Below are 20913 nucleotides of genomic sequence, written 5' to 3'. Positions count from 1 at the left end.
CTCCTGGGTTCCACTGAGCTGTGCACAGCCAGGCAGCCAGGCCAATGTTCACTGGCTGAGAGACAAAACAAATGCTGTCAAGATGAAAGTGTGAAATGAGAGTTGTGTTATCTTAATCTCCCTGTTGCATCCCCAAAACCAAATATTTGGACTGTACATAGCAACAGTATTGAAAGTCTCAGTCATGAGCACCATCAATGTCTCTGTAGATGAATCAAAGAGAAAGTCATTAATGACTTAGTCAAGAATAATTAACAAACAGATAAATAACATGTATTGTGTAATCCAGGGTAGATTTAACAATCTGGGCACTTCAGTATTCTACTCTGCTGAGACACAGTTGTGAAGGGCCCTAAAGATCTTTTTTCAGATAAATCAAGCCATGAAGGCATACCACAGCACTGTGATACAATGGGCCAGCTCACACTTATGGCATGTCAGTTCTCTCCTGCTTGTCAAATTTTCAGTGGTGGAAATCTCTGGACAAAAAAAAAATAAATGGAATAAATAGGCATGTCCTTCAACCTCTAACAGATTGAAATTGAGTTGTTCTGTCAGGAACAACAGCTTGTATCTACTTTAGGTTGACATCATTGTGACAGGAGTAATGTAACACTTAAATAAATATAAATAAATATATGTTCTGACTTATTTCCTAATCACTGATGAAGGAATTCTCTGAATAGCTTTTGTTCATGACTAACACTGCCTGATGGCTAATCCTGCCCCAATAAAGTGCTCTCCTTATGATCAAGAATTATATTGCCAGATGTCATGAATGCAGTGGACAATTACATCCCATTATAAATACAGGGCTTGATCCAACACAATTAAAATTAATGAGTTTTTTATTGCCTGAGATTTGCTAGAATCAAGGATGTAATTAAAAGATATGGTCACACTTTTAAGCACAATCTATACATTTGTGAGACTCCTATTCATAGTAGGTGATAATCTTGTGACTACCTTGTACATAAAAAGGTCACTATGGGTGTGCTTTTTGTTGAAAAAAAAGTACTTTTCAATGGTTGGATTTTGTTATTGTCATCCAGTAAGATGCTACAAGGGCTTTATTAAGACAATCAAGAAAAGTATGTATCTTTAGAATTACTAATATTTATTTTACAATTGAAATGCAAAACAAATATGGTCAAGTGGAAATTACACTTTTTCCTCCACTGAAATTTCAAGCAGAAAAAAGTATTTATTTTTCCAGTTTTCCTAAGAGTAAACCTTCACAAATTTATTTACTGTATTCTCCAAGATTCATATTCTATAAAAATCTATCACATGTTAATTTTATGTGAGCAATCTAACTGCAATCAGCAGAACTACTTATATTTATAGTTAATCAGGAACAACAGAAATCATGAGCAGTATAAAACCCCGAAAACTACTTTAGCAGCAAAGAACCAAGCATGCCAGAAGAAAGGAAATATCAAACTCATGGAGATTTTTAAGCATCTGGATTTTCTACTATATTCTTTTTGCTACCATGCTCCCGAGACAGCCTTCCTTCTAACTCAAACTGTCCTCTTCTTCAGACTGATGTGAAACTTCAGGGCAATGTGCAAATCACAGAATCATTAAGGTTGGAAAAAACCTCCCAGATCATCAGCATCCAACCATTCCCCCAGCACTACCCTGTTCACCACTCAACCATATCCCCAAGTGACAAATCTAAAGGTCTTTTTGAACACTTCCAGGGACAGTGGTGGCACAGCTGCAGACCTGAGAGCACAGTTGACTGTGTTTGGAAAGCACAGGTGAAACCAAGAAGCTTAAAAAGAAGTAGACATCTCTCTGAAGAGATGAATAAGTAGGAGAAAATAGAAATTAGGATTGTTCTGTGCAGGGCTAGCAGTAGGATTTTGATGATCCTTTTAGGTCCCTTCCAACTCAAGATATTCTATGATTCTATGAAATCAGAATGCAGGAGAACAATTGGTTGTAGTATGAAATGTAATCTTGTCTAACTGAAATCAAAGCAACACTGATTTTTTTCTATTTTAAGATACCACATAACCTACAATTTAATTTCTGGTTTTAAGTAATTCCATATATTATTAGTATTTTCAAGATCTTTATCATTGCTCAGTATTTCCTATAAATCCATTTCTATAGTGCTATAGAACTTCAAAGAGGAACTTTAATTAAAACATGTTTAATGCTACTTTAGTTGCTAAAACACCTTCATTCTCCCTTTTCTTCCTTTAGTGCCACAGAATGCTTGCTAGGGTGGCATAGAATAAGGAATTTTGAACTTTACAGTGCAGCGAACAAGTGATTGTTTGTCCTACTGAGTGTTAGTTCTGACCCAGGTAGCAGTGTTTTATAGTCTGAAGATCAAAGTGCAGCTTACCCATCAAAAATCACATTCCAGCTTTGTTTATTACTCTCTTAACCTTTCATCTGTGCTTTGCACAGCACTGAAAAATACATATATAAAAAATGTTCAGAAAGCCCTATTTTGGTGAGTCATCTTTACTTCTTGACTTATCATAGTATAACAAGCTCTTGGCTTTTCTTCAAAATTCTTCCATCATTAAAACTACTATGATATTCCTTCTGAAAAATGAGTGCCTTAATATACAAAATACATTTTCAGCTTTCAGAAAAAAAGTACTTCAACTTGTTTGGTTTACCTTAGAGATACTGATATTAAAGAGTTGGTAATACTGAAAACGTTTAATAAAATAAGGTTTATTACTAGCATTGGGTTATCTTTTTTTGGCATTCTTTTAAAACACATTTTTTAGGAGGTTTTTTTTATGGAGATGCAGTAAATAATATCAGATGTATGTAAACACTCTCAAGGGAAAACAAAACAAACACATTTATCAGTTGTATTCTTACAGAGAAATCCCCAAAGAGGTCTTTTAAACAGACTTCTATATTCTGCAAGTTGTTAAGCACAGGACATTTAACCTGCTTTTTGCAATTGCTTCATTCCAAAACATTTCACTACTTGGATTTACTGAGAAGCTGCTTTTAAAAGTACTTTCAATCTGCTATGTTCATGTCAAATGCAGAAAGCTATTAGCTGTAATTGGCAATTTATTTTTTTTTCCTTTTTGCTGCTTTTAGTATATGATCAGCTTTCAAAAAATAAGGTTTTAGAATTTCACTAATGTACCCTAAGTGATGTATTCACCTGTAGCATAGTCAGTTTTTAGTTAAGAAATTGGCCTTCATCAACATGTGATTTTTCAAATACGTGTCAAAAGATGTGAAAAAATGTGTGCTCAGGAATTGCCAAATTGTGTGGAAGAGGAACAGTGAGATGAGTGGTAGCACAGAGGAAATACCCTGGCATGACAAAAACAAAAAAGAAAAGAAAAACAGGAGGATGCCATATAGCTCAGTGACTGGAGGTTGAACATAAATGATTGTCACCAAACTAAAACCAACCAACATTTCATGGGTTTAGACCCAGTTTACACTGGACCATTTCCTAAGAGGAAAAACAGGCAAAGAAAGGAGAGATAATGTACTTTTCCATTCCTTATAACTCACAGGCAATCTTTAGGATTCCTTAAAATCAGGAGCTCCTTTCCTGAAAATCCAAATTCCAACTGAAAAAGCTACAGCATAAGATTTCACTTGATGCAACCTGTGACCACGTGATTCTCGCCCACCTCCACCCCCCATTTAATTTCTGTGTAATACTATGATAAGCGCAGGGTTTACCAAAAGACCTTGAAAGGCTTAGGTGTGAAAAAGGTTCTGCATCTCTGCTCTGCACATAAGCCACCGTTAAGTTTTCAGGAGACAGATCATTATCTCTCACTGCCAGACTGTCAAAACAGAGCTGGTTTACTCCACTGGGATGGTACCATAAGTAATCCTCTCTGTGCCAGTGAGCCACAGTCTGAAACCACAGCACGTGCAAGTAGATGATATATCTACTCACGTCAAAAAAAAAAAAGGTAGTAGTGTGGTTATTGCTTTGCAGAAAAGCATATTTTTTGCCTAAGACAACTATAATGGTCTAATTCATTTTTATGAGAGCCCAGACTATGCAGAGACAAGGTTTACAATGATAATCAGGAGTTAAAAGATCAGGTACCTATCTAGAGAATAGTTCATCTGTCCTCTCATAGTTTTCCCACTACTCTGCCTTAAGATCACAGACTCACAACTTTGAGGCATCAGGGACCTCTGGAAACCTCTGGAAACCACCTCCCCTGCTAAACCAGAGTTAACTACAACACATTACTCAGGTCTGTGTCCAGACAGGGTTTGAATATCTCCATGCACTGGAGGCTCCCCAGCCTCTCTGGGCAACCTGATCCAGCATCTGACCACCCTCAGAATAAACAAGATTTTTATTTCTGGAATTTCCTCTATTATTGGGCTATTATTGTCACTTGTCCTTTTGCTAGACACTACTAAGAAAGAGTCTGAGTTGTTTTTTTAAAATCTTCCTCATTCTATATAAACTCGAATTGAAACTAGTGAAAGCCAGACCCCTTCATATGCTTGTTTTACTTTTCTTTGACATTTTGCATATTGCTTGCTTGGCAGGGAGAAGTTAAGAACCACGTTCTGAATATGTTTCTGCTGGGTTCTGCAACTTTGCAGGATGGTTTTAACAACAAGTAACTATAAGCACACATTGATCGTCACAAGTAATTTTGTTTCTTTCAGTGAGATTGATTATCTTTTCCTAAATCATGCAGGTCTCCCTGGAGGAAACTACAGCGAATGTGATAGAAAAAGCTTTTAAAGAACTCAAAAGTTTTAGCAGCAAAAGACTGACTAAGCACTTGTGTAAATGAAAAGCTCAGTCTCGTGACAAAAGCTGTCATCTGTACAGTCAGACAAAGGAACTTATCTATTTCCATCACCCCAATGTCAGCATTCAATCATTAATGGGAAATAAACCTACCTGGGCTCATTTTCCAATATTATTTTGTTGGAGTGTTGTAAGGGAATCATATAAAAGCAGTGCAGGACCCACATTCTATGAGTGCAATATCCAAAACTTATCCAGAGCCATTCTGGAACACTGTGAAGAGTGGGAATCCACAAAAGTGCTTGCAAGAGTGGGAATAAAAGAGAAAAATAAATACATAGACCCAGTTTTCTTTAGTGCTCTAGGCAGCAGAAACAGAACTTACACCTCTTTCAGGGATGCTGCATTAAGTGGTTCTTCTACAGATGCAAAATGCTGTTGCTGTTTCTTTGGCACAAAACACAGTATTTCCTATGTGTAGTTGGTCCTAGCAAAAATAGGTCAGGTTCTGTCAAAGGTGATGGTTCCTAGTGACAGCTACTTGCAACCATCTTGCAAGAGGACCTGCTCTGTGATAGCCTGGAAGTGGATGTGTTTGCAAGACAACATTGTCTGCAAGAGGAGTTTTTGAGATTACTCAGATTTCTTCTAACCCTCAGCTGAATCTTTGATGCACTATAGCCAAGCAATGCTATTTTTTTCATATTTTGTATGTCTCAAGAAAAAAAAAATGTTAAAACTGAACATTTATTCTTCATAATACTTTTTCAACATTATCAGTTCCACTACCCCTACTGAATATACTCCTGTTTGTAAATTTGTTTGTACGCAGTACTTTCAAAAGAAACTTTTCAACAAAAACCTCGGCTGCCAAGGCTGAATTTGAACCAGAGATCAAAACACTACCTATGAAATATTTATAAAAAGAAAACAGCCAAAAAGTATATAGAACTTTCAAACGATGGAAAAGTAACATTATGTGCTTATGAAGGGGAAAGAAAAGGACACGTGTGCATAGTTTTAAAGTCATTTAAGAATGGAACCTTAAATTTCAAACTTTACTTCTATACTATCTTGTTGACTTCTACCTCTTATAATTCTAGCAAGCCAAAATCACCTTCAACAAGAACCTCCTACACGAAAATATATTTTTACCATAACCATAATCCTCACTCAACCATTCATTATCTTAGCCTTCTCAGCCTTAGATCTGATACTATTTTATGTGATCTTTACTTCTATAACTTTTAGCTTAGAAACAACTGCAAAGATGAAATTCAGGTACTACCACAGATGCTGAATTTTATGGTTGCTGGAAAATACAGGTGCTATCTCGTAATATCAATAACATTTTGAATACACATCTTCAGCTGGAGGGAACACACATTATAAAAGTTCATTATTAAAGTTATCGCTAATAAAAATTCAAGAACCTAATGAGAATCAAAATCCAAACAATGTGCATCCAAACAGCTATCAATTACAGCAGGAAGAGCAACTCAGCAATGAAATGGTTTTTAAGCTTTGAACACACAGGATGTGCAAACCCATGAAGTGTTAGAAGAGAAAATTTTGAATCATAGAATCATAGAATGGTTTAGACTGGAAGGGACCTTAAAGATCATTTAGTTCTATCACCCACCACGTGCAGGGACACCTTCCTCTATACCAGGTTGCTCCAAGCCCTGTCCAGCCTGGCCTTGAGCAATTCCAGGGATGGAGCATCCACAAATGCTCTGGGCAACCTGTTCCGGTGCCTCACCAACCTCAGAGTAAAGAATTTTTTCCTAATATCCAATCTAAAACTACTGTTTTTTCAGTTTAAAGCCATTCTCTCTTGTCCTGTCACTCCAGGCTCTTGTAAAAGTCCCTCTCCATAGTTCTTGTTGTCTCCCTTCAGATACTGGAAGATCACAGTCAGGTCATTCCAAAGCCTTGTCTTTTCCAAGCTGGACAAACCCAGTTCCATCAGCCTTTTCTTGTAAGAGAGGTAAATGATCAGAAAAAAATTGGTAAAAAGAAAGTTAATACTCCTTTTAATGTGAACATTTTCCTTGCCATCCTTTAGCCTTCTTAGTTAAGGACTATATAAAAGAGAAAAGAAAATATTTAGAGATATTTTTTTTCCAGAAGCATGTAATAATAAAGTGAATAATTATAGAAGCATTAGGATGCTCCGGGTGTATTTTACAGGGTCATTAATATGTTTCATGTGGAGCTGAAAGCACATGGCCTTTGGCCTCGTGCCTCACAGGCACAGGGGATGTGCATTAAGGGCTCTGTAAAACACACCCTGTTGTGTCTCCCTGCTTCAGCAAAGCCTCACAGATGAAATGCAAACCCATCTCCAGTGGAGATGGGGTGTCTACCTGGAGTTGAAAGGAAAATTTTATCATAGAAGCAAATCAACTAATGTGCAATTATACCAACAAGTAAAGATGGAAATGAACTTTTTTTGGAAGAAATTAATTTATCTGTGTGTTTCCTGTCGAAATTAGTGAGGTCATACAAATAAGTGCTTGCCAAACTCATGGGACATGAGTTAGAACTGAAGTAAGAACTGAAGTAGAACATTAGAACTGAAGTAAGGAAAACAGGTTAGGGATATGTTTCTCTTATTTTCTGAAATTATTTGAAATTACATGGTGTTATGCCTCTTCTCTCTTTATATTTTGTACTTCTGTACTGAACACTTCATTCTCCATCAATAAAAAGCAAAGAATTTTTTCAGCATACTATGGCAATTTAAGATGCCTCAACTAAAACCCTGGTGAAAGGTGTTGAGAAAATAAACAAATAATAATGAGTATTGGAGATTTCATAAAAACAAACATTCAAGACCTGACCAAAAAAATACAGAAAAATAATCTTTAAACCCAGTAGAATTCTTGAATGGGCAATGAGTCTCCCAGAGAAAGACTGCTCACCTCATTTTCATTCTATTTCATTAGAATCTTGAAAAAAAAATAGTGAAAAATTACTGCAGAATAATGAAAAACACCAGTAAGATTTATTTGTGTCTTGCTTCTCAAGCAATAAAATCCCTGAAACATGGAGGACATATTTCAAATACTTAATTAAGATATATAAGTATTCTTTCTTTTCTCAAAAATATTTTTAGCTCACAACATATACAAGACAAGATATATTCAAAATAATTTTACAAATACATTGGTATCTATTATTTATGTTTGCTGGAAGGCAATTTTCATATTTTGCTTAACAAGGGATGTTAACCAATATACATCATTTCCTCTGGCCTTTCATAGGCCTTCATGTAGCACTTTTTCATGTAATAATATATTCAAATGCAGTCTTTGCCAAAACGATATTTATTTGCCAGTACATTGTGGGATGTAAGAACTCAGTATATCAAACAATCTATATATTCTCCATTGGAAGGTAATGTAAATTGCTACATTTTTACTGTAGTATTTTCTATGTTGGCTAAGGCAGGTATTTACACATGGATCACACATTAAACAGAAAAAGAATTTAGGACCCTCTCTTGCCAGTACTGCTGCCAAGAGAGTTTTGTTCCTCTAGATCTATTGTTCACATTACTCTTCTGAACCATTAAAAAGTGCTGTTACAACCTTAAAATACAGATCTTGTTCAGCTGACTCAAAAATATCATGAGGTACTACATCAAGGAAGTATCAGAACAGTATTTGAGCTAGTACCTATAAATGTAAACTAATTTGCACACCAAAAAAACCCATAAAACGAGCAATTTTATGCATTTGAAATGTGTGAAAAATGAGAGCAACATTTGCAATGGAAATCCCTGTCAAGTTATCTGTTGCTTCCAAAGCCCCACCGTATACAGAAGTGCTTAATTTAAGCTTCAGAGAACTATTTTAATATATGTAATTAAATGCAGTGAATTGGGAATTTAGAAGTATTCTATCCACTTGTCCTGCCAGTTCTGTCATAAATGTTAAAAGAATCTTCATTCACTTCTTTTTCTGGACACGAATTACAGCAGCACAAAACTGAGGAGCGCAGAGTGCCCGACCCACCCAGACTGGGCACAGACCTCCCCAAGATGCTGAGCTGTACAGTATTTCTTAATGTCTCCCTGCTTTGGTTGCAAAACACAATATTAGAAACTCAGAGGATTATTTCTGTGTTGGCATGGTCTGCAGTGAGATACAGATTGCATAAAAATCCTAATTTATCCCCATGTCTTGGTTTATAGTCAGACAGATCCTTTCCTGGGAAGTTTGGCTTTCGGGTGAAGGCAGAGGAGCCTAAATTCTGTTTGTTTCTAAGGATAGGGCCAAATCTGGCTTCCTGACAAATCTCCCATCGTAAGACAGCCAAAGGCTTAGGATAGTGTATAGTGCAGAATACAGGTTATTATTGTACAGCTGAAACATCAGTAATACTGCAGATTAAAGGGTTTGCATGGGGATCGGTGATGTTGTAAAAGTAATTTGGTGAGATACTACTTAGAGGAAAGTACACAGAGCTAGGTGATAAAAATTACAAATAACTTCATGTCGGATAATAGGGTCAAAGATTTTGATGTTGTTTTTTTTTCTGAGGCAGTAAGGTATATATTACTTGTCTTCAGTAAACGCTTTTTCTTTCCTATTTTGCAAATATTATCATGTTGAAGTTTATTATGCTGTCGAAGATAAATCTGCTATTTAGAAAAACTGGAATACTTTTATTATATGATTAAATATTGATGAAGGAAATTTGTCTTTGAAAAAAGTAATTTTTCTTGGCAGAAAAGACACAAACTGCTCTCATGCCAAAATTATTAGTTTTAAAGTTTGTTGTTTGTTATTTTTCTGTTTACTAAAAAAGAAGCCTAGTGACAAATGTTAAAATCAACCTGTTATTTAAAATGTGCCTGTACCAAGATAGAAACCTATTCAATGGCAAATAAGATGATGTCTTTGTGCCCTAAAAAATAGAGAAGCTGGTGTGTGTATGCATCTATCCAAGCAGGTGGATAATGTCAATTTGCTGTGCTACAAAAAGCTCAAATAGAAAAGAAATGGTTCATTTTAAAAGTGCACTATATATTCAGAGTTCTCATTTCATAAATATCTTGCCTGCTGTGCACTGCAGTTGACCCTTTAAACATCTCCAGTCAATAACCTATTGTTTACCGCCAGTCCATTTTGTCATTTTGATGGTACAGATTCAAGTGTGGTAATCTTCCTTTCTCTGCTTCACTGCATACCCCACTCCCTTTGGCTGGTACAAGCTCACAAAAAAAAAAACCAACCTCTAAAATGTCATTAATTACAGCAGGGTTGAGATTTGAATGCTAATTCTAGTAATGGACCTAAGAAATTAGGACACTGCAAATCTAGATGAGCTGTGCTTGGGCCTCCTGCAAACTGGGCTGCCCTGAGGTTACCTGCTATATTAAATAAGAATTGTCTAATACATTTTTAGAATTCTAAGTGTGCGTAAATCAGACCTTGTGAAGTACAGCACCAGGGGGAATAGATAACTGCAGTGCTCTATCTTAACTTCTTCCATTTATCTAGAATCAAATTCGTTTGGAGGGTTTTATACCATGAAACACTGATGCCCAAGGCTGAGGTGGGATCAGATCAGGCCTTGTGGACATGTTCCCTACTGCACAATCCCAAAATATTAAAATTTCATTTATAAGCAACTTCATATTCATATGTGTAAAGGAGAACTGTTATGAAGCTGCCAGGGGTCCCTGAAAGTATTTATAGATTAACATTCGCTGCATGTTCTTCCAATTCAGAAAACTTCAATGATTTTTGACTGCACATTTTGATGTGTTTTGCTATTAATTTCCCATCTTCACTTTCAATGTAATGTACTTTTAATTAGGCAATAATATATAATCTTCTGCTCATCTATCATTTTTACTCAAACATGTTAGGAAATGGATAATAGAAAAAAGGCTCATCAGAGACCCTTTGGAGGTGCAGCAAAGCTGGAATAAAATGCCATCTCCTGACAGTACCTTTAAGGTTTCATAAAAAGATAATGGATGTGCTTGTCACCAAAGCTAATGATCAAACATTTTCCCAGTTTTACTGGATATTAAATTTTGAACTATAAAAGAAAACTCCATAGTCTAACTAACGTAGGAAAAAGAATCTTTGTACATTTTTTATCTCCTTTGATATCTAACTAACATAAACCTTCTTATTGCACTGTTACTTTCACTGAATAGTCACTATGCCATGAGATGCTTACTTTTACTGAAGTAAAAAGGCTCATTTTCAGAAGGAAAGACAATCTCCAGATTGCAGAATAAGAATATGACAGGTTATATACGCAAAAATACTTAAGTAATATTAAGGACACTAATTCATCACAGTATCTTTATGAAGTTGACCAAAGCTTTAAATCTGAGATGAAGCAATTTTTAAAAGGGTTATATCTAAATTTTATGTATTATTTTGGACCATATTTTAAAGATATCCTCTGTTTAATACTGTCAGCAGTACTACCCTGTTGTCAAAATAAGGAGAGCAAGGCAGAAAATACTCCATCCAAACCATGTGATGGAAAAAATACAAAGTAAATAATTACCAAAACTAAGATCAATCAGTTTCATAAATTAGATTAACAGTGAAACAAACAGATCTAATTTGAAAGCAATAGGAAAAATTATGGTATTTTATTCCATTTAAAAAGAGGAAAGTATCAAAACCAAACAAGACACTACCTTCCAGTCAATCCCAATGGAATTAGACTCCTGAAACAGGCAGGTACTTCCAAGTTGTTCTGAAGTAGTTTTCATTATAGTACATTCTCATCTCTGTGAACTGCAAATGGTCAACTGATAATTCTTCATCCCATGAAAAGGTTCACCAGGCTACATTCTAGAATTACTATAGTAAGGGAAACAAACCCATGTGCAAGAACTTACTCATAAAGGAAAGGTTGTGCTTTAATCTTTTTTTTGCCTGTTGGGAATGTGCAACATCTTGCTGAGAGCAAGATGGATAATGGCAGAAATGCTGGGCTTGGCACAGACTGCCCAACACTTACTGCAGGGCTGTATCCTTGCATTTCAACACCTCTTTAGCCTATAAGAAATTGCTGGTTGGCATGAGCCTGCATAGCAGCAATATGTACTTTGAAACCTAATGCATTTTCCTAATAACTTCAGACACACAGCAACAAAACATTTTAAGGCATAATAAGACTCGTCTTCTGTTACTACGTTATCCAGAAAGCTCTAAGGTAGGAAAGAACTTTTGTGATAGTATTTTTGCTTTGTTCTGTTTTCTTTCACTATTCTGTATTTTATTTGACATGAATGTTGCAGCCCAGCACAGTCAAGTCACACAACACACTACTGAAAAATTGAGTTTTGAGCTTCAAAACACAGCAGATTTCTTCAAAGAACAGCCCTGTGAATGAGTAGCAAGTACCTTTCCAGTACCTTTGTTCCTTATTGCATCACTTGAAATTATGGCCAACTAGGCTCTGTCACAGGGGGATGCACTGCACTGAAGAGCCCCAGTGATTTCAGTGCAGTTTTTTGGGAAATAATGTCCTAAATAAAGACATCCAACCTTTCAAGTAGTCTGCTACAGTGACTTTGCTTTCAGCACTGAAAGTTCTAACTGGCAAAAAAAAAAAAAGGTCAAAGTGCTGGAATACCTGGATAGGTGTCTTCTATTCAGTAGTCCCAGTCAATATTCTCCAGGGTGACAATACAAATGCAAGGCTAAGTGACAGAATGGTTCTTATACCCTCCTCAAAAGGGAAAATTGCTTATAATTTAAGAAGACATAACCAAGACAATCTCACTTATGGGTGTGCTTCCATTTTGACATGAATTTTGGTCTAAAAGTTTAGAACGTTTGCCTTCACAATGCCAAATAGAATGTACAAAATACAGACAATTTTTCCTTTTTATTTGTTACCACTTTTTAACACTGACCCTTGGAATAACAATTTACTGTTTCTGTAGGGACAACCACTGCCTTTTAAAGAGGAAAAAATGGGAAATATAAACCAATACTCAACCTGGAAATTCCTGTGAGTCACTAATCTATCCCCCAGTTCACTCTGTGAGCTGCAATAAAATTTCTTTTTCAGTTCTATTGAAGTCCTGTGGTTTAAAGATAATCAAGAGCAAAGAGTATAAATTAATAAAATGAAGAAACAAGTTCCCAGTTTGCATAAACCACCTCTCTCCTTTATCTCCCCTCTTGAAATTAAAAGGGGTAGCAGCCAATGATGACCCAAAGCATTCTCCTTGTCTAAATAAAGTTTTCATAAGAAAGAACACAGAAAACAGCACTGGTAGTATTAAATCTGTCTATCATTGTCTTTTCTGGATGCTGAAGAGACTTCTTTTATAATCCTTTTACATTTTTAAATGAAATTTAAATAAAATGTGCCTGTTTTTTACCAGATGGATATATATTGAGTAAGCATTTGAAGTCTCAGATTAGTTGAATTTAAAGTCCGAACTTGTTTTCATATCTGCCCTTTCCTAAAAAGAAGCCATAAGAATATATCTGCACTTATTCCTCTGCTGTCCTTCAAGGCTATTAGACTGCTAGTGCAGTATTCCTTGCTAGAGGAGATTGCTTGCACAGGACTTGCATTCAAAGAGAATCTAAAGAAGATATAAATAGTCTGTTTCCAATGGCTTCTTACTCAGTAGCCCCCAATTTTCCAGGACAGAGAGTTCGGTTTTTCATCATCTTTATTTAAGGACAGTTTCTAACAGACTTGCATTCTCAGATTTGTTTCAAAGATAAAATTGGGCCAGGGAGCTCACAAGGGCTTTGTATGGTTTTTGGTTTTGTTTTTAAAATGCACTTGCTCCATCCTTCTTTAATTTTTATTATTATTTTCTCTTTACCAAATAGATTTCACTTTTAAATGTTTTCTAAAATTTTATTTATAAGCAAATCTTACATCTTCATAAAAAGCAGCCCCTTGAGCAGACTAGTCCATAAGAAAAAAAAAAGGATCTTTCAACTCAGAATAAAGAGAAAAATAATCTGAGTTGCATCAAAAGTCTGCTGAGGATTTAATAGCAGTACTGTGAGGAACCTAATATCACAGGACATCCTTGCTCCCATCACTACTGGTCTGGAAGAAAATGTTGCTATTGCAGCTCTAAACATTTATTGAATGATAATGAATTATTATTTTATTTATTTAAGAAAAGTCACAGTGTGAATCTTGGTGAAACAATGGCAGAACTCTGAGGACTCATAGAGATCATCTGTATAAAGACATATATCCACAAAAGACTGATGTAAGAAAGCCAGATCAATAAGGGTCACATGAAAGTGAGAAGACAGATCTTATTTTTCCCTACATCTTCTCATGTGAAAAATAATTTCTATATTTCTTCTGCCTGTACAACCAGGCATTTTACAGGGTGGTGAAGTGAAATCTAAGTGTCCCACAGGCAACAGTCAGTGGAGCTGGACTTCTCACCTTGTGGGATATGATCAGATAAGGGAAGCTGAGAATTTGTCAGCTACGTTTTTATAAAACCATATCTTATTTCATGTGACCACAAAGGGTCACAGCAACATTCTGCTGTAACGGCAAGGAACAAGAGTTTCAAAACCTCACAGGTAAAAGCTGATATCAACTGTGATTATGGAAAGCCCTACTCTGAGGCTACCTGTGGATTAGAAAATAAGAAGAGGAAGGAAAAATGTAAACTGCTCAATTTTTTTTTTCTCATTGCTGCTGTGTTTCTACACTACCTATTTAATGATATGTCATCGATATTTATTTCATACATGACAGACGGGCATTGTACCACATACAATATATATGGACAACTTCTACACAGAGTTAACAGGTGCATTTCTTCTACTAAGAAACCTCTGCAAACATGATACAGGGTTATTTTAGTTAGTTTGAAAGTAATTTCAAGTATTCATACCAATCATTGGATTCTGCTGTGAATTTTAGAGGTTTTACTGTAATAGGTCCCAGTTAAAATAAAATTAGCTCTCTGCCTCTTGAGGCTCAGTAAAGACCACAAAGTCCAAAGAATCACAAAAGCATGAACACAAATGAAATCCTCCTAAGCTCAGTGAGATGTTAGCTATGGGTTACCTCAGGGATCAGTGCTAATTTGCAAGTGGAAAAACCATTATCATCAACAGAGGTGTATTAATTTTCATCTTTCAAGCAAGTAGCCCTCCTAAACACTAATGACTTAGAAAGCAGACTAAATTATATACAAAAACAAACAGCATTTTCTGATAATAGATGTTTTCTTTTATGCTGGCATATATTATGGATAAATGTTGTTTGAGACATCAAAGACAAGCACTGGTGTCAAACTGAAATGTTGATTAGAGGCACAGATTACAAATTATTAACTGCTGCACTAATATGTGTCCAGGACTTGAAGTCACCATAGAAATTGAAAAACAGAAGGAGGAAGAAAAACACAAAAAATACCAGAATTTTCTTGCTTGAAGTGGTATATCACAAATGAAACCTTCAATACTAGGGAGATAAATCCAGCAAAAAATAGTTAAGATCTTTCAGGAAATTATTCAGTCCCCTGTATAACACAATAGTAGTAGACCCTTTCAAAATCTAAAGTCAAAATCCACTCCCTCCTTATGAAATTAGGAAGTCAAATTTTTAACAAAAATGAAACCGTTGGAAGAAAATTACCCAGATGAGCAAACCAAGACCGATACATTTGGGGACTGTGCTAATTGAATTCAAAACACCAAGAAACAGAACAACAATGGACTACAAGGACAAAAGGAAACCAGAGCAGCAGACACTGCTAATGCCTCTGATTTGAATATAAAGTTGACTGGTCTTCAGAACCAACTCTGCTATGAACAACACTTGGCTTGTCACACCCATTCAGATGTTACAGGGAACACTTTTATGCCTATATAAGTATTCTGAAGTTACTGTACTGATCTCCATGGTATCCCAGAATCCAAGTCCTGCTTCAGGAGTCCTAGCATGCAACATTTTGGTAGAAGAAAAAAACAACAATTGTATTTTCTCAAGTTTATCATGGTGAAGTTTATCATGAATGTGACTATGCTGAGCAAATAGCAAAGCAATTTTTTTCAGAAATACAAACCAGAGGGATACCACACACATCTACCAACAGCATGAGCATAGTCTATTGAGTGTATTAGAAACAATCAAAGATAACTCTTTCATTCTCTGACTCATTCTCTAATTTGGTCTGGAAAAGAAATACCGGAGATATTTGAATGACACCCATAACATTTCTCAAAATCAGAATGAAGATCCAAACAATCAGGTAAAAAGTTGTTTTCATAAAATCACTCAGTTTTTCAAAGTCTCAAAACTTAGTTTCTTTCATTCCAATAGAAAATCTTATTGTCTATGACTTAATAGTTGGGGTTTTTTTAAATAATTTGCCTGTCTATGAAGGAAAGCATCACTGTTATTCAAAATAAAAAAAAAAAAAAAGAGAACTCTTCTGTCTGGACAGCTCAGCAATGGGAATACCTGTTTCATACCACTGCATGACAGCAGGTTCACTTGCAATGTCTTCATATCTCACCCACAGAACACAAACCTTTTGTATGACAAATAATATTTTAAAATAGTTGTTGTTGTTCTTTTGCCTTTTTTTTTTCCAAATATGTTCTCATGTATAATATGAATTGCATTGCAGACAGCAGGGATTAATGGAAAGCTGAAAGCTTCTTACCAAGTACCCCAAGGCGATAGTTGACTGTGATGACTATCACATTCCCATAACTTGCTAGAACACTGCCATCATATAAATTTCCAGTGCCTTCCATGTAGGACCCTCCATGAATATACACCATCACAGGCTTAGGTCCCCCACTGTCCCGAATGTCTGGAAAAAATATTAAGACATGTTTTATCTCAAGAAAGTACCAAAGAAGATACATGCAATATTTTAATTTTTTTTTAGTGAGGTTATTTTTCTTGAAGTGTTTCTCAAGCAACATCTTTTACATTAAGGAAGTAGCCAGGTGGGCATAAGTATTTCTTTGTGGCCTGTTCGTAACTAAAATTCCTATTTTGGAAACACTCTGGCTCAGCAAGGCAGAAGGGCATTGAAAATGGTAATACATTTACTCAAGTGCAGTGGGACAGTGGTCTGAGTCTGTTCCTGCTGAATTGGATGTAAAATGTCTGCTAACATAAGTGTGAGCTCATTTCAGCTGAACACTTCTGAAAGCTCCCTCTTTCTGTCCCCTTAGCTAAGGGAAATTCAACACATTAAGATAAACAAGATTTCTGCTCATACATAATTGTTGATTGCTTCTAGCCCAGTAAGATCAGTAATTTGTAAAAGAGGTGTATAAGTAGCTGTCTTTGGATGGGTCTGAAGTCTGAGTTCGCAAAAAGTACTTTAAAGATGTTTAACACTCAGACCTTGAATGAATATTATTTGTAACGTGGGTAGCCTGAAGGTTAAGGTTCATAGATGGTTTTTAATTTCCTAAAGCATGAAAACTACTGTATACTTGAAAAAATAGCTGCCTGGAACAGTGCTAATAACTCTGTGGTCAAAATAATTGTAATGTTCTCAAAGGTGACATCAAATGCAGGGAATAATTTTAAATCTTAGAAGCTCTGCCATTCTCTCCGACAACAAAATTAGATATTGTCATACTGTTTTGAGTTTAAATTTAGATATCACTTCAGCCCCAAACAGTCCTATTTGCAAATTGATGCATCTACTCAGAATAAAATTTTGAATATATGAACACTACTGCTGCTCATGAGGAAAAGTTGTTCCTGAGTACCAATTCAAAACAGATAGTATGGGCTGATACACGTTTTTTAAAGTTGGGGTTTTTTTCTGTTGGACAGGAAATACTGCAGCTAATGTGTAAATTTTAACTCTTACATCTGGATTAAATTGCATCTTGATCTCATTTGCTGGGTACCTGAGCCTTTTCCACCACCCAAATCATAATATGCTGAACAGTCCCTCAAAATCAAGAAAGACAATAGCAAGAGAGCGCAGGAAAGTTTCCCAATGAGGAACTGTACTGAATATTCTGGTTGTCATTTTTTGTCATTATGACAGTATTCAAGTGACTTCCCTGATTGCTGCCTTCAGCGTTTGAAAAAACCTTAGATGTGTTGTTTACCCCTTTGATTTGGAGAGATCTTAGTTAAGAAGCTTTCACTTAAGCTCTCGGTAGAATTGTTTGACTAGTTTCTAAAGCACTGTAAAGAACAGGTGAGGGCAGTTACACTGAAAGCCCTGCTTTTTGAACTCGCTGAGAAAGATCAGTGCAGAAGTGTCTTTTTATAGAAAGCCAGCTGCTACTATTATTTTGATATTGATTCTAATTTGAAGAAAATGCCAAAACAGTCAAGATCAGAAATTGGATCTTCAATATTGGAAGTTGTAGAACAATCACTTATTCAAGACCAAAAGGATGATGAAAGGTTGTGCATGAAATAGCTTGTATTGCTCTCCTCACTTGAGCATTTAGCAAGGGCTTTCCAACATGCAATTTTTAGAGTGCAAAGCTGTGGAGATTATTTATCTTCATGGTCTATAGGATGGAATTATGAGCTTCTCAAATTTAAAATCTACCCTGAGGAAAAAGTCTTTTCAAATTCATACACTGTTTTTAGTAGATGGTTTGTTCATAATCTATTCTGTTTTTTTTTCTTTTGATACAAATATGGAAGCAATAATAAATTATTAATCTGAAATCACTGTGTGACTGTTCCCAGCAGAAATTGTACACAGTTAATTGTATGCTTGATGGTAGCACAGGGGGAGACTGTCTCAGAATTCTTCTTTAATTAAAATGACATAGAATTACACAGCACCAACTGTGAACAGCAATGAAATGTTGGTAGCACTGGCCTGTTTATCTGGAAAATAATATTGGAATATTTAGAAAAGAATGGGCATCCTTTATCTGAGAATGGAAGCACACATTAATGAATAAAATCTCATATATAAAGAAGCGATTTCTGTCTATACCATACTTTTGTTATTTTCTACTAGTAATATTGCTGTAAAGATTACAGATAGATAAAAAAGGCTAATTTTCAGCTCTGCCTCTGTGCCGCGTCAGAGCAGATGACGTGAGGAATGAGTTTTCCTCATGCTGCTTTGACAAAGTCATAAGTCCTAAGAGGAATCCCTTCTACAACAGAAAAATGGTGCTTCTGTGTGTTCTGGGCAGTACTGTGCTACTGGAGACGCCAGTGAGGTTGTGCAGCCTTCAGCTGAGGCTGGTGGGACTTTGGGCTATGATTTATACAAAATCTGTGCAGCTCTTCATGGGAGGAAGAGTCATCACTGCATTTTGGTCGGTGGTTTCATATCAATTGCAGCCAGGAATATTTGAAAGGTACAAATATTCAGTTGGGAGAGTGTAGTTTAAGTACAGATGTTATTAACAGTGGATGTTATTAAATAATAAGATCAGAGGATGAGATAAAAAAAATCAGACTTTAATCAAGAATTGATTCGTATCTTAAAGAGAACAAATATTCCCCCATGAAAACTCCCATCCTTTCATACTAAACTGGAGGAAGTGTTAACACTCTGTGAGGAGAAAAATCTGTATTGGTACAAAAGCTGCAGAAAGATGCACTTTTCAAAAGTGTTTATTGAAGTTCAATGTCCAATTCAACAAAGAAAATAGCTGATGTTTTGATACTCACATACTTTTCAAAACCTGACCATACATGATTTGATGCATCTTTCATTTTTTCCTAGTGCCTGCTATCAGTCCTTTCTGTGTGTGTGCTGGAGTGAGCTTAGGAAACTGTAGTAACATTTTCTCACACAGATTAATAGTTATCCATGGATAAAGATTAATAGTTATTTGTGGATGCAGCTCATTCTGAACCTGAAGAATTGGGGTGTAAATGTAGTGTTTCTGCCAAGTGTAGATTTATAGACTGATTTAATGTAGTTGTGTTCTGCACTTTTTTGTTGCTTTTTATTAAGTATTGCTTTAATTAAAAAGCAGACACATTCATATTTTCAAAGATATATGTCAGAATAGTGCTGTTCAAAATCCTTCTCAAATTCAACTCAGTTCTGTTTTTAGTCACACAGAAGATAAGTTTTGAGTGCTGTGATTTGTTTGGCTTTAAATTGCTAGTTCATAAAACATCTAAGTAGGTCTTACTGTACAGCAGAGAATGATCTTATTGATACTGCATATACTTTAACTTTCTTACAATTATTTCTATTATCTCCTCTCTTCTGTACCTTCTAATGTTTGTTGCATCTACTTTTTATGTCGCATCTTAATTATGTTACAGACAATTTAGGGCTCTCTTTTATTCTATGTTTGTTGCATCACACAACAGGGAATCGGGTCTGACTGTGAATACCAGTCACAATTGTCATCTATAACAAAACATAATTACAGCTTCAGTCATTCAAAACTGATGTGAATTGGCCACGTGACTTAAAGAGTATAATTGCAGGGAACAACCAAAATGTGAAAGGAAGAAAGCCTACCTGGAGACAACTTCACACAAAAAAAATTAGTTTAGTGCTGATGTCACAAGCAGTGTTTTTCCAGATAATATAAAAAATTGTGACAGTTTGATTTAGAGTGTTAAGTAAATCTTGGGTTTTAAATATGAAACAGCACAAGAACAGTGCAAAATTTTAGATTGGCTGCTGCAAAACCTATGTGTCCCCTCAATAGAATGTAACATGATTTATGTGTAACTCTTCTATAAGCTTTTGTCAAAAATATTTGCGTAGAGCATGGTACAAATCAGTGCTGCTCTTAATCATTTTAAAGCCTCTTAACAGCATTTGACCTTTCAGTTCAAATCCATCAAATGCCTTATAAATGCACTACCATTTTAATAAGCAAGTGCACTTAGTGCTAATATGTAAACATCCATTAATGCCATGTTTTTAAAATGAGATATAAATCTAGATGTTCTGAGACTATTAAAGTAACTACTGAACTTCTGTTAGGAGTGGCAGCAAAGTTCTAGGTATGTTTTCTATTTTAAAATACCGCCTGCACCCACCAGGCTTCAGATAAATAGAATTATCTCTGTTTATTTTCCTATCAGTCAAACCAGGAGATCATTTTTGCACTCTCAAATTCTTAATTACCTTTACCTGAAAATATCTGAGATCCTGATGGAGGACTATATGAATGTATATCCTAACATAAAAAAGGCCAGTGCTTTTACAGGTAATCATCTGGAGCAGATTCTCATTAGAG

General features: G+C 35.7%; 1 protein-coding gene across 7 annotated transcripts in view; it reads right to left on the bottom strand.

Annotated features, from left to right (window-relative positions):
• Positions 1-20913, bottom strand: part of NLGN1 (neuroligin 1) — a 385816-nt gene that overhangs the window by 178673 nt on the left and 186230 nt on the right. For all 7 annotated transcript variants that reach the window (XM_018079259.3, XM_018079260.3, XM_018079262.3 and 4 more), the window contains one exon: positions 16407-16559. In XM_018079259.3, coding sequence (XP_017934748.1) covers positions 16407-16559 — 153 coding nt within the window. The remainder of the gene's footprint in view (positions 1-16406; positions 16560-20913) is intronic.

This window comes from Manacus vitellinus, unplaced genomic scaffold, assembly GCF_001715985.3.
Source record: "Manacus vitellinus isolate BGI_N305 unplaced genomic scaffold, ASM171598v3 scaffold_45_pilon, whole genome shotgun sequence".
Classification (NCBI taxonomy): domain Eukaryota; kingdom Metazoa; phylum Chordata; class Aves; order Passeriformes; family Pipridae; genus Manacus; species Manacus vitellinus.
Note: the sequence above shows the minus strand (reverse complement) of the source record. Positions and strands in the feature narration are given on the sequence as shown.